The 12,331-nt window shown below is 34.6% G+C and overlaps 1 protein-coding gene across 10 annotated transcripts in view; it reads left to right on the forward strand.

Annotated features, from left to right (window-relative positions):
* PLEKHA7 (pleckstrin homology domain containing A7) overlaps positions 1-11,861 on the forward strand; it is a 2,079,953-nt gene extending 2,068,092 nt beyond the window's left edge. For 8 of the 10 annotated variants that reach the window (XM_044082761.1, XM_044082766.1, XM_044082768.1 and 5 more), the window contains 2 exons: positions 705-807; positions 11,631-11,861. In XM_044082761.1, the coding sequence (XP_043938696.1) occupies positions 705-796 (92 nt within the window). In that variant the 3' untranslated portion in view covers positions 797-807; positions 11,631-11,861. The remainder of the gene's footprint in view (positions 1-704; positions 808-11,630) is intronic. The other 2 variants (XM_044082762.1, XM_044082767.1) reach the window with 2 other exon arrangements.
* The last annotated feature ends 470 nt before the right edge of the window (positions 11,862-12,331 follow it).

Genomic DNA, 12,331 nt, shown 5'->3' on the forward strand with positions numbered 1-12,331 from the left:
TGATCATATGCTGTCGAACATATAGGATTCAAAGTTTTGAAACTTTGAATATATAATATAGACCCACATATCCATGTAACAGAGCTTCCAGTTTCTCAGTCTTTGTAATATCTTTTGTTTACTCTCTTCCCACACATCCTTACCTGCCACACCAGAATCCTTTTTAATCCATACTCCTAAGTACTTCATTTTATCATGTCCCCGTAGATATGAATATTGCTGAACCAATTTGTGATTATTACATTTGTTAATAATTAAGATTCATCTGAATGTAATGGGCAGTGATCTATTTGGTCTCATGTTGTAGTGTTACAGTGTATTAGATGTTGTTAAATAGTGTGGAAAATGAATATAAAACATTGTGCAAAATGTATTCTTTCAAGCAGCCAAATTCTTTTTGTATTTCAGCAGATGGTTATTCATTTTAATTATGTTGTATTATTGTGCTTCTGATGCTAGAGTCAGTGCAGAGATTAATGCTAGGGGTAGTGTATTACTCTATGCAAACGTCTTTAGCACAATGTTTGTGTGAACATAAAACAAATCATTTTAATGATTAATTTCACAAGCTAAACTTATAAATTGCAATAATATGAATGTGGAACTGTTCTGACAGCAGAGTTCAAATGATGTTGGTGAGTTATGATTTTCTAACTGAGCTGTTTCTAACTCCATCACATAATGTTATATGTGATCCTTTCTAGTTCAACAACAAGTCTACCCAGTCAATTCACCTTCTGCACCTCAATCATCTCACTCACCAGTAAGCAATGGATTTCACTACACGTTTGTGTAAACGACTAAAAAGTAAGAACTAACATACACTGTAAACTGCTGTAGCTTTATGATTAGTTATTTCACACTCTAACCCTTTTATAAATAGCATTATAATAATTGTACAAATGAGCTCATTTTTGTGCACTTACATGCTATCCATGTGATTTGTGGTTGTGTAGCATCTGTCATGCATGTGTCTGTTACTCTATAAAAGCATGCATTAGTTCATTAGAAAGCAGTTTTATAGTGCATCTACCATTGAAGTGTTTTAGTTACAGCAGTTGTCTTTTGCCTGTTGTAATAGTTTCTAGCTTATGTATCCTTTCACTATATATCAATATGGATTGCTGTTATTGCCTCTGCTATGTTGCCATCTGATACAGGGCAGGAATAAGGGGAAACAAAAAGGCATTTGCCCTAGGCCCCTTTGATGGAGGGCCCTGGAAGTTTGTACCTCTTGACTAAAGAAGAACGACTTGTTGCTCTGATATTAGTGGTAATCACAGTGTGCTGATTTTACATTATCTTTTTTAATTGCATTTTAAAATTGGTATGAAGCAAAACTTTAAATAAAAACATTTTCTGTTACTAAAATATCTGTGGGATAATAATTATTTGGCTGTTATTATAAAGGTACCAGCCAAATAAGTACCCCACAGCTTCCCATTAAAATCAATAGCAAATTTAACCCAGAAGTGAGAGGTCATGCTATAACTCAAACCAGTATCATAATGTTCAGAGGGGATGTCCAACCCCATGTCCTGGTAGGATTAGGCCCTGGCTGTGACCAAGAAAACCTGAGATCAGTTACTAGCTTGGGCCCTGAAGGAGCCAGGATGGAAGTAAACAGCCAAGTTTTGCTCCTTTAGGGAGGTATATAGATGAAGCTGTTGTAGTACAAACACCTTCTGGAGAGTGAGGTGTGTGTTATATGCAGCACTGGAAGGGCTATGGACACATGCTTGGCTCTGGCAAGCCATTATTGATAGCTGCCTTCATGAGGCGTGGATAGGAATGGACCTTCCCACAGAGGTAGAAGGCCCTCAAATCAACTTCTGGGGGATGGGTTAGTTAAGAAAAAAGTACCACTCATGGCTGCCTGGAAGACTGCTGCACCATAAACAGTTTTTGACACAGTGATGGGGAATGAATGGATGATAGCAGAAGTGGCTGAATGGTCAGCAAACATGAAGGGCAGAAAGGAGAATACAGAAAAAAGTTCATAGAGGTAATGAAGGACCAACAATATTGGTGAGCAGAAGGGGTGTGTGTCCTGGCCAAAGCCCATATAGAACATCTTTTTAATTTGTGCATTTGATTCTTCTGATCAGAAGACCATTGGGTAGAAGTGATGATAGATTTCACTATAACTAAAGATTCATCCACTTTAGCAACTTGCAGGATGAGGAAAGCCTTGTTATCATCTTGAAGAAGTAGAGGAATAGATAAGTGAGCTAGAAGAATGGAGTGACCAGACAAACTGCTAAATTTGGCAGGGTCAATAAGGAGCAACCAGGGTTACTACCACCTTTGAATCCCTGGGTTTGAAAATAGACTTTAATATGTGCTGAACTGGAGGAAAGGCATAGGTAGGCATTTGGTTCAAGTCTGTATATATGCATCCTTGCTGTTGCCATTGGGAGAGTAATTAAAGAGACATGTTCCAAAGTTTACTGTTTGTAGAGTAGGCTCCACTGCCAATCATGAGTGGACAGATGATCTGCTGTGGCGACCCCTAACCGGGAAAAGCCAAAAGAAGAAGAAGAAGAAGATTTTGTTTAACTCGGTAAATGAATTGGTCCTAAACACTGGACCATTTTCAGTCATGATCCAGGCCAAATGGCAACAACAAGCATGCATAACAGTATACAGATGACCAAGAACAAACAACAGAAATATACAGAGCTGAACTAGATACATATGTAGTTATTTGCTTGTATTTCTTTTCACTTAAGTATGAATTGCCTAATAAATTTCAACAGAAAGAAATGCATTCACCTGGGAAATATAGCAAAATGAAAAGTAATTATGATGATAACTGTCTCCCTGTATGGTCCATAATAAAACAAAGTTTACAGATTTTAAAAATTTATGTTAGCTATTATGAAATGATTGTGAGCAAATAACCAGTACTGCTGTTGTAAGAGTATATCCATGTGAAGAGGAGTATGTGGTTTAACTAGGATCCCTAGGACAGCAGCACTTATATCTATTTACAGGGTCAGATTTTAGCAATGTGCAAAATACTGAAAAGCTATCACTGCTCTGCACATTTTTTGGCAAAGCTTTCCATATGGTTGGATCAACTTTGCTAAATGCTGTCTCAATGGCTGCTAAGGTAAATGGAGGTCTTTACATCTGGAAGCTCTCATGGCTTCTCAAATTATAAGTTTTATTTTTAATACAAAGTTTATTTCTAAGTGTATAGCAATACCTGTCATTCATTAGTTAATCATTTCCTTAGCTCTTCCAGCATATTCTTGGGCATATCATGTAACTCCCATTGACATGAAGTAACATTTTAGCTAATAGTACAACGACCAATAACACAGAAGCACTATGAGCAGGTAATGCTCGTCCCTTCAAATTTCTGAGAAAAAATAAGGCAGTACAAATAATATTTTGCATAAACTTTCTGATTTGTTTGAATGCTTGAGTTATCATCAATGTGAATATATAACCATTCCTCTGAAGCAATACCCGCAATTCATGCTCTGAGATTTGTAGCTGTAATGAAAGCTAGAAATGAGTAAGAATTGAAGGGGAAGCAAAGGGAGTTGACTGAACTGACTGAAAGGTTGAGCAATATGCTGGTAATAGGACAAGTTAAAGATACATCTATACATATTTATATATATATATATATATATATATATATATATATATATATAGATGTATATATATATATATATATATAGATATAAAAATACATAAAAGCTTAAGCAATGCTCTATATAAACACACCTTAGACTGTTCAGGAAGAGATTTTTATTTTTTTGTGATTGAGGTACTACCAATTAATCCCAGGGGTGGTCCCTGGGAGACACGCTTGGAGTACAGAGAGTTGTACTGGCAGTTGGTGTTAGAAGCAAACAAACACCCTGGGATAAATGACATGGTTTCTTTTAAGAAATTAAGAGCTGCTAAACTTTGATTTTTATTATTGCTCTAAAACTTTTGACCAGTAGATGTCACTATTTTGTTAAGATCTCTATACAGCAGGCTTTTACAGATTTACTATTGTTTGCTTTTATCACTATTTCTTATATGAAAGTTTTAAATGTTTTTTAATGTTTTTAAATGTATTTAATGTGAATTTACATCCCATATCTAGCTAAAGTATTACTTATTATTTTTACACTTGTACTGAATGGTAGCTCTATTCAGACAGGATCTGCATGCATTGTTGCCTATGATGACACCTTTTAAGCATTTTAGTTTGTTAGTATGTCTTTAATTGTGGATTGGTTACTTAATGGAACTATTAAGGACTATATATAAAGGACTCATTTTTGATGGCATGCTCATCTGATGAAGTTGCTTCATTAAAGTTGGTTGCCTTATTTTTGTTTATATATATATATATATACTTCTAAATTTTGAAGCTTCAAAACTACAAATTGCATATGGGTGAGACTATAAATGTAAGTTTTGAAACTTTGAACCATTTAAATGGAGATCGCTGTACAGTGTGGAATGGCTTGCCTCCATGCAAAAATGTAAAAAAAATTTTTTTGTTTTTATTTTATTTTTTTTTTATTTACATTTTGAAGTTTCAAAACTTCAGTCTTATGGTCTTAACCATAAGAAATTTGAAGTTTTGAAACATTTAAATTTAGAAGTAGACCCATATATGTATTTATGTGTGTGTTTATATATATATGTCTTTTGATAAATCAACAAATGACACAAAGATTGATGTTTACAGAGTCAACCACAAAAGGTTGACTTTGCAAATGCCGATATGCTATTATGCATGTGCTGAGCAAAAATCATTGCACGTGCAAAAAAAGTTAAAGAAAAATAACCTGTAACATAATTTTTTGTGGTGGGGCGAGGTGGGACAAGCCCCCTGCAGCCCCCCATACCCCCTGCTAATTATATATAATATATCCGAGATCACACAATTTCAGGAATTGTGAGGTATTGCACACCTGTCAATCTGTTTAATCAGCCATATTTTATTGGCTAAACATATGATTTTTTTTTTTTATTTTTATTTTTATTTTATTTAACATTTGTTGACCGGGAAAGTCCGACTAGGTTCCACAGATCCTGTTTTCAGCAGAGGCCCGGGGAGAAATGCTCCAGAAGCATGTCTTTAGAATGTGGGAGGAAACCCATGCGAACGCAGGGAGAACATGCAAACTCCACACAGAAGACACCCCAGCCGAGAATCGAACCGGAGAACATCTTCCTGTGAGGCGACAGCATTAACCGCCGCACCACTGCGCCGCCCAATGTTAACCTAAGGTAGACTCAATCAACTTTAGTAGAACCCATGTGTGTGTGTGTGTGTGTGTGTGTGTGTGTGTGTGTGTGTGTGTGTGTATCTATATTATATATATATATGTATATATAAATATATATATATATATATATATATATATATATATATATATATATATTTACACTTGAGACCTAAATAAGTAGGTAAAAGGGGCATAATTCACTTCAGACAAAGAGGTGGTAGCAACAATGTCTTGTACCAGAAAAACTTGGAAAGATTAGTGGAACAAAGCTTGTAGAAATACTAAACATGTTAGTGTATTGAATAGCTGAAGAAGAACATGTGATGGGAGATTTTAAAATAGTTTTTTTTTAAATAAAAGGGGTTGGCAAAAAAAAAAAAAGATTTAATGAACTTCAGTAGCATTGTCGCCTCACATTAAGACGCTGTCCGGTTCGATTCTCAGCTAGAGCGTCTTCTGCGTGGAGACATGAGTGAATGAGCCGCATCTTGAAGGTTGTGTGTCAGGCCAGGCAAGCCGGTATGTAAAAATCAACTGCCAATCATTAGCGGACCAGAGTTCCGCTGTGGCGACCCCTAACCGGGAAAAACCGAAAGACGCATAGTAGCAAACACATGCTATATGCCAATGAATCCTTTACAAAAAGGAAAAGGTCATCCTTTTGAGAATCTTCTGCCTTACCTCTGTCAGTGAAACAACCCAGAGGTTACAGTACAAATGGGAAATGTCTGTTGCAGGGTAGGTTTCTGTCAAAACTCTAATTATACCACTTTGATATCATTCATAAACTGATGTCATCATACTTTCAGGGGATAATCCCAACCAACAATGGTGTTCAGGGGATAATCCCAACCAACAGTGGTGTTCAGGGGATAATCCCAACCAACAGTGGTGTTCAGGGGATAATCCCAACCAACAGTTGTGGTCTGTGACTCACCAGCAGCTGTATCTTGTAAAAGACAAAGCTTCTTTTAGTATTCTTTAGTACATATTTTGTGCACTGTTTCATTCAAAAAATGACAACATTATATCCTTGTGGAACAAATGGAACTGAAAACTATTCCAATATTATCAGAATTGCACTTTATCCACAAAATTGCCAAAGTTAAGCACTTTCATCAACAAGACTTCTCACATAACACAGTTCATGTATATATGGTATTGAAAACACTCAATGCATATTACCACTTTCTAGTAATTCAATTAAAATCAATTAAAACCCTGAATTGAAAGCCAAAATTGTACATCCTCTTAAAAAACACTACCATGCATTTGACTTTACTATTATTTATGACATAAAAATTACAATAAAATAAATATAAATCATCCTATACAATTCTTTTTTAAAAAAATAAACTTCTAATTGTCAAAACACTAATACAGATGTAATAGAACAACTCTCATTAAGCCCTTTTGGGTTCATACCATTTAATACTAGTTGGCATTTTAACTCATATTTATTTAGATGCTCCTCAGTGAAATAACCCCTTTCATCTTTTACTATTTGTTCTGTTATAAAAAAATTAAAAAAGTGTGTGAAACATTGCTATATGCCTATATAAAGCATTGGTGGGTCTAGCCTTCCTGATATCACTTAAATGTCCGTATATCCTCTCTTTAATGTTCCTTCTAGTTTTACCCACACAGAAGGCCGAACAAAACTGACAACAAGCAATGTAAACCATCCCTTTTGATTCACTATTAAAATGACCTAGGGTTTTGCATACCTTCCCATTAATATTTATATTCTCCTTAATCATTAAATAAGAACCCTGGGAGTACCTACCACACTTAAATACACCCTTAGGTCACCCAGTACTCTTGCATTTTGTTTTTTCTGATAACTGTTTGACAGAGCTGGCCATTCTATAAACACTTATTGGTTTTTCACCCACCATTTTACTTACATGTTTATTAACTGAAAAAAAATCACCCGATTTCTTTCTAAAATTCTAATAATATCATAACTATCAAGGGAAAAGGTGGTAACAAACAATCTACTGTCCTTAAATTTACTTAAATGGATAAGCCCCTACTACCTCCCCTTCCCTATTTGTATCAAATTGATATTAACAACCAAATTATCCACCACATTTCCTAAAAGAGGCCTGTACACCCCCTCATTTCTTTTTGTTATAATCTCATTCCTAATTTCCATTAAAAATTCTACAGGGTAGCCCCTATTTTTAAACATTGCAATCACATGATCACATTCTTCCACAAATATCTCATTTACCGTGATCATTCTGGCTAACCTCACCAACTGACCTTTCACTACTGTTTTTTTCTGATGCCTAGGGTGCCAGCTATTGTAGTGAAGGTAAGTATCAGAAAAGGTAGGTTTTCTATAAATATTCAAAATATATTTTTTATGTTCCCTATCTTTCATCAGCTCTACATCCAAAAAGGTGATTTTATCAAAAACATAATGGTGGATGAACATTAAAAAAAATCTGTAGTACTTTGTATATTTTCAAAAAATTCCCTCAATCTATCTTCTTAATCTGTCCATATAATAAAAACATCATCCAAAAAAGGGTATAAAAAGTCCAAGAGTGTACAAACCTACTCCTAAACAAAAATTGTGTCTTCCACCAGGCCATTACTAGATTAGCAAAGACAGGGGCGCATGCCACTCCCATTGCTACCTCTGTCTTCTGCTTAAAAAACTGACCCTTAAAATTTAAAAAGTTATTTTTCAACGCCAGTTCCATGAGGCAAGTAACTAAATTAACTCTATCTGTATTTAAATCACTTATCTGAAATAACATTTGCTCAAATTACTCAAGCCCTATTCTATGTGGTATAACAGAGTAGAGATTATTAACATCTATTGTCACCAAAATAGAATTTTCCACATATTCTATGTTATTAATTATAGTCAAAAATTGCCAGGAATCCCTACATATTTGGGGAACCTTTTGCACTGATTCCTTTACTGTTACATCTATAAAGTTACCTGTATAATGTGTTTTGGATCTATCTCCATCCACTATTGGTCTAAAAGGTGGATCCAGCATGGATTTATGCAACTTAGAAATACCAAAAATTCCAGCTATAACTGGTTTGGTATTCCATAAAATCAAACTCCTGTTGTGTAATACTCCCTTCCAGTACCAAATCAAATAAAATTGTGTCTATTCTGGCATAAGCTATATTGATTTAATTCTGAGAGATTTCCACTTACTCCTCCCCTATTAACAGTGCATTTATTTTATTACTAAAATCCCAACGATCCATGATGACCAGCCCACCCCCTTTATCTGACTTAATGACCCTAATTGTTGTATCATAACATATCTCTTTTAAACATTTATTCTCCATTTTAGATAAATATAATATTTATTTTTGGCTGGTCCAGTGAGCAGTTTCCAGATATACCCTTCACATAACCTGTCATGTATACTAATAATATTGTTCAAAGGGGGGTTAAAAATGCTAGATTTTCGCAGCCCTAATCCATTCTCACTGATCACACTGTTATTACCTACATCCCCATAACTATTGTTCGTAAACCAAATGGACAAATTCAATTTATGCAAATATCATTTTAAATCAGTTAAACTATCGGTCAGGCCTGCTCATCTATCTGAAGTAAAACTCAAGCCTTTAGCCAAAACATTGGCATGAAAATTTGTAATGTCTCTGTCCATATAATTATAAACAAAAAAGTCCCCTGTTATATTACTTACAGTCCTTAGTACATTTATTCTTTCCATTGTATTTACTGCTGTAGATTCTTGTTCTTGACCCCTTGTGTTGAGCTCCTTGCTGAACATAATTCTCCTCCTGGATAGATTCCCAACCCAGCTGCTGCTATTTATATTTCTCTAAGATCCTTTCTGACCTCCGAATCATGCTGATGTCTAAAGGGGCAGATTGCAGATTCGGTGTTGTTTATAACTTCCCTTTCAGCAATTTCCTGGTTGTTTCTGATACCCTTGATTATGTTTACACATCGGTGGAGCATGATATGCTCTTCCCTTACAGTATTCATCTATATCTCTCTGAAACTTATTCAATTTCCATTGCAAAATACCCTTGCAAATGGAATCCACTTTAGAAAAGATATTATTGTAGTTATTTGGATAATGATAGAACAACACATCTTTGGTAAGATTTGCATTCAACATGTTGAGTTCAACAGATAACTGCTCAATTCAGGCATCAATATATGTCACCATGCTTTTAAGCATATCTAAACCTGCCTGATTGAAAATGTTAATAAGCTTGTCATACAGCACTGTCCCCTTTTGTACATTGTTGGGGAACGTCCAAAAAATCAAACCCCTAGGTAACTGTTCTCCAATTGTAGTTTCTTGAATATTAGTTTTTTCTCCATGTTGAGTAACTGTTCTCTTATAGAACATGGAGCTGTCCCCCCCCCCCCCCTCGAGTCCATTGCTGAAATACTGAAATCAAACTTGTTGGCTTTCTGCACTTTAAAATCCCACTGTCTATTAGTGGGTTCACCTCAAGAACATAAATTTGGTGACCTCTGAGATAGTGGAAAACCCAATCTCCCACTATTAACCATTACCTCCTGAGGCAACCATTGTGAGCCTATAAATGCAGAATTGGCTAATTACTACCTCACCAACTGTAATAAAGCAGTCAAATCTCCTCCATGAGTATTATTCAAACAATTAGGGCAGCCACCTTCCAACCCTTCTCCTGTTGTTGTGACTCCTGATGCCATAAACACAGATGACAAACTGGTAACCAAAGAAAAACTCAAAAGAAAAAACAAACTCCTGTGGAACAACTGGAACTGGAAGCTAATGCACTATTATCAAAACTGCACTTTATTCACAAAAGTGGCAAAGTTAAGCACTTTCGTCAAAATGACCTCTTCAGAACTACCATTCACATAATACATTTCCCTTACATATGGTACTTGAAAACACTAAATGCCTATTACCACTTTATAATAATTCAATTAAAATCAATTAAAACCCTAAATTAAAAGCCAAAATTGTTCATCCTCTTAAAAAACACTGCCATGGATCTCACTTTACTATTATTTACGACATATAAATGACAGTAAAAATAAAAATAAATATAAATCATCCTATACAATTATTTTTTTTTAATTTAAACTTTTAATTGTTGCAAAGTTAATACAGATGTAATAGAACAACTCTCATTAAAGCCCTGGTAGGTTCATAGCATTTAAAATCTGATCATTTCATTTTTATAATCTGAGCATTATAAAATCATGGAATTTTCAAAGAATTTTGAATTTTAGGCCAGAGCACATATTCACCACAATCCAAACTTTTTGAATGTTTAATATTTGCAGTATTGCCTGGTTTGCTTTATGGTGTGTTCTGTCTTTAGAATCTGTTATAATACTGTCTACATGGAGATGTACTAGAAAACTGCAACAAAATAAGAAACTGACTGAAAATTGCATTTAGAAATTATAGATATAATTCCCAGATTCCATCTCAGGAAAATTGAATTTCATTGTTTGAGAACTATAAATTAGTCTGCCTGCGTACAATCCACTAAACCAAGTGCAGCATTTATTCTGCACAACTGTTCAAACTCTTTGGAAATTGTATTATACAACTACAGGTCAATATTAGTATATTTCAGTATAAAGCAGAAACAGTCTGGTATTCAGTGACATTTTAAAAAGTAGAATTGTATTACAGATAAGGACTAGCTGGCTTGACATTGTCTATCCATGGTGATCCAGCTTAACAAGCAGGTTATTTTTTTTTTTCATATTCCATAATAGCTGTCTGTCTGTTACAAGCATTCATGAGTTAATATACTCTTTTTTGACTCCAGGACCTCTTTTGCAAGGGTGCCCCATACATATACCCACCTTTCTTAAAAACATTATTTAAGGTTTCTCCACAAACATTGGCTTTCTGTTTTCTGATTGTTTTCTTGTTGCTACAACTTTCTTTTAGAAAATTCTTATTTCCAAGACATTTTTGGATTCACTAATAATACGTAAAGATTTCTGTTACATCACCCATTTCCTCCATACTGTGTTTCAGGAAGCACTTATTTGCAATTATTGGAGATAGTGTAGTGGTTAGAGTCCCGGCTTTACATCCAGGCGTTCACAGTTCGAGTACCAAGTACACACCTATGTGACTAATAGAATAGATTGTGGAACTAAGGATTGCATATCTGTCTGTTTAGCACTGTGACGGCAGCAGTTAGGTTAGTGGTTTCCAAAATGAAAGTGAAATTCATACAATATTATGACATTAAGATCCCATTTTAGTGAAAACCTCTTGGCATATGTAGCATGCATACCTGTTTATGCACAAGGACAGATATGTTAAAATCTTGGAATGTTAGGTTTTATGATACAGACCTCAAAATATATTCATGTTTTTTTTTTCTTTTTCTGTGTAGCCAAAGCTGTGACTGAACGTTGACACTGTGCAAGACAGCATTTTGGAAGAAGAGTACAAGATTTCACTTATATTGCCTTTCACTGAAGATGTGTACAATTTAAAAATTGCTATTTTAAAAGGCAATATAGGCAAAAAGATGGGACTGACAACAATGTCGTGATATAATAAATGCAAATCAGTATTGGTTTGTTGATGTCCATCTTAATTAAAGAAGTGTTTTATACTGTTATGTTGGCTAAGGTTCTGTTCATGCTTTTGCACTTTTTATATATACTGTAAAACAATATTTGAAACATTTTTAGAATCAGAATATATTTGAAATATGTACTAAACCTGCAGTGATTGCTACACATTTTTGCAGTGTGTGTGTGAGACACCAGTTAATCTGGTTTTAATTATTTTATTCATACAACTAAAAAGTGAGAAGATGCAAATGTCTCATATCATCTGTAATTTACATTAAAATGCAGTTTGTATTTTATCTTAAAGAAAAAGGTTCTTCTTACATTAAGTATATTTAGAATAATAAGGTATATTTTTAACTAGATGAACACTGCCAGTATCAACATGATATATATCTTTGCCAAAATAAATGGATTTTATTTTTGTGTTTTACAAAAGCAATCAAAAGCACATTTAAAATAAATATTTTGGAAACAAGTTGTAGATTGCCATACCTTATTTTTCCCCAGAGTGCAG

This window comes from Protopterus annectens, chromosome 9.part0 (assembly GCF_019279795.1).
Source record: "Protopterus annectens isolate FY-2018-M chromosome 9.part0, PAN1.0, whole genome shotgun sequence".
Taxonomy (NCBI): Eukaryota; Metazoa; Chordata; order Ceratodontiformes; family Protopteridae; genus Protopterus; species Protopterus annectens.